At 63.7% G+C, this 1,039-nt stretch overlaps 1 protein-coding gene across 1 annotated transcript in view; it reads left to right on the forward strand.

Moving 5' to 3' along the window:
- The first annotated feature begins 6 nt into the window (after window positions 1-6).
- FAM155A (family with sequence similarity 155, member A) overlaps window positions 7-1,039 on the forward strand; it is a 301,604-nt gene continuing 300,571 nt past the window's right edge. The window contains exon 1 of the mRNA XM_012723153.1: window positions 7-1,036. Within this exon, the coding sequence (XP_012578607.1) occupies window positions 671-1,036 (366 nt within the window). The 5' untranslated portion in view covers window positions 7-670. The remainder of the gene's footprint in view (window positions 1,037-1,039) is intronic.

The raw sequence follows: 1,039 nt of genomic DNA on the forward strand, positions 1-1,039 counted from the left end.
GGACTCGGGACGCGCGAGCGCCGAGTAGGAGCGGGAGGCGGAGGAGAGAAGGGAGAAGGCCGGGCAGGAGGAGGAAGAGGAGGAGGAAGAGGAGGCGGAGAGGAGGCGCCGGGGAGGCTCCGGGCGCCTCCGTGGGCAGCGAGACGCGGCATGCCCCTGGCAGGGGAGAGCGGGCTGTCCTCCGCAGGGCCATGGGGACCGGCGCTCTGACCATGCCCGGGTGACAGGGCAGCGCCCGCCGCCCGGCCGCCGCCACCTCCACCATCACCTCCACCAGCACCTCCACCAGCACTCAGCTCGCCACCGGCCAGCAGCCCAGCCTCCTTCGCCGCTCTCTCTCTCTCTCTCTCTCTCTCTCTCTCTCTACCCCTCTCTCATTGTTTCCCACTCTACAGGGTGTGGGGTCGGCTGGTGACTAGGTTGGAAGCAAGTCAGATCTTCCTCCTAAGCTGGTAATATTTATGTAGGCAAAACGAGAGAAGGAGAGAGAAGAGAGAGCAGAAGAAAAGAAGAGAGAGAGAGAGAGAGAGAGAGAGAGAGAGAGAGAGGGAGGGAGAGAAGCCGGGAGGAGGGGTAAGGAGACCAAACCCTCTAAGTCAATGCATATTGTGGAGACTGGGGCACAGGAGCCCTCACGGTGGAGCCGGCCAGGGCTGTGCGTTCCCAAAATATGACCAGGGGTGCTTGGATGTGTCGGCAGTGTGACGACGGCTTAAGAATCTGGTTGGCAGCACCCCGGGAGAACGAAAAACCGTTCATCGATTCAGAGCGGGCTCAGAAATGGCGACTGTCTCTGGCATCTCTCTTGTTTTTCACAGTCCTGCTCTCTGATCACTTGTGGTTCTGCGCCGAGGCCAAACTGGCCCGGGCCCGGGACAAAGAGCAGGAGCAGCGGCAGCAGCAGGAGCAGCAGCAGCGGCAGCAGCAGCGGCAGCGGCAGCAGCAGGAGCAGCAGCAGCAACAGCAGCCGCCGCCGCAGCCACAGCGGCCGCGGCAGCAGGGGCCCTCCTGGCCGGCGCTCCTGGCGAGCATGGGGGAG

The sequence above is a fragment of the Condylura cristata genome, unplaced genomic scaffold (assembly GCF_000260355.1).
Source record: "Condylura cristata isolate star-nosed mole 26May11 unplaced genomic scaffold, ConCri1.0 scaffold00010, whole genome shotgun sequence".
In the NCBI taxonomy this organism is placed as follows: Eukaryota; Metazoa; Chordata; class Mammalia; order Eulipotyphla; family Talpidae; genus Condylura; species Condylura cristata.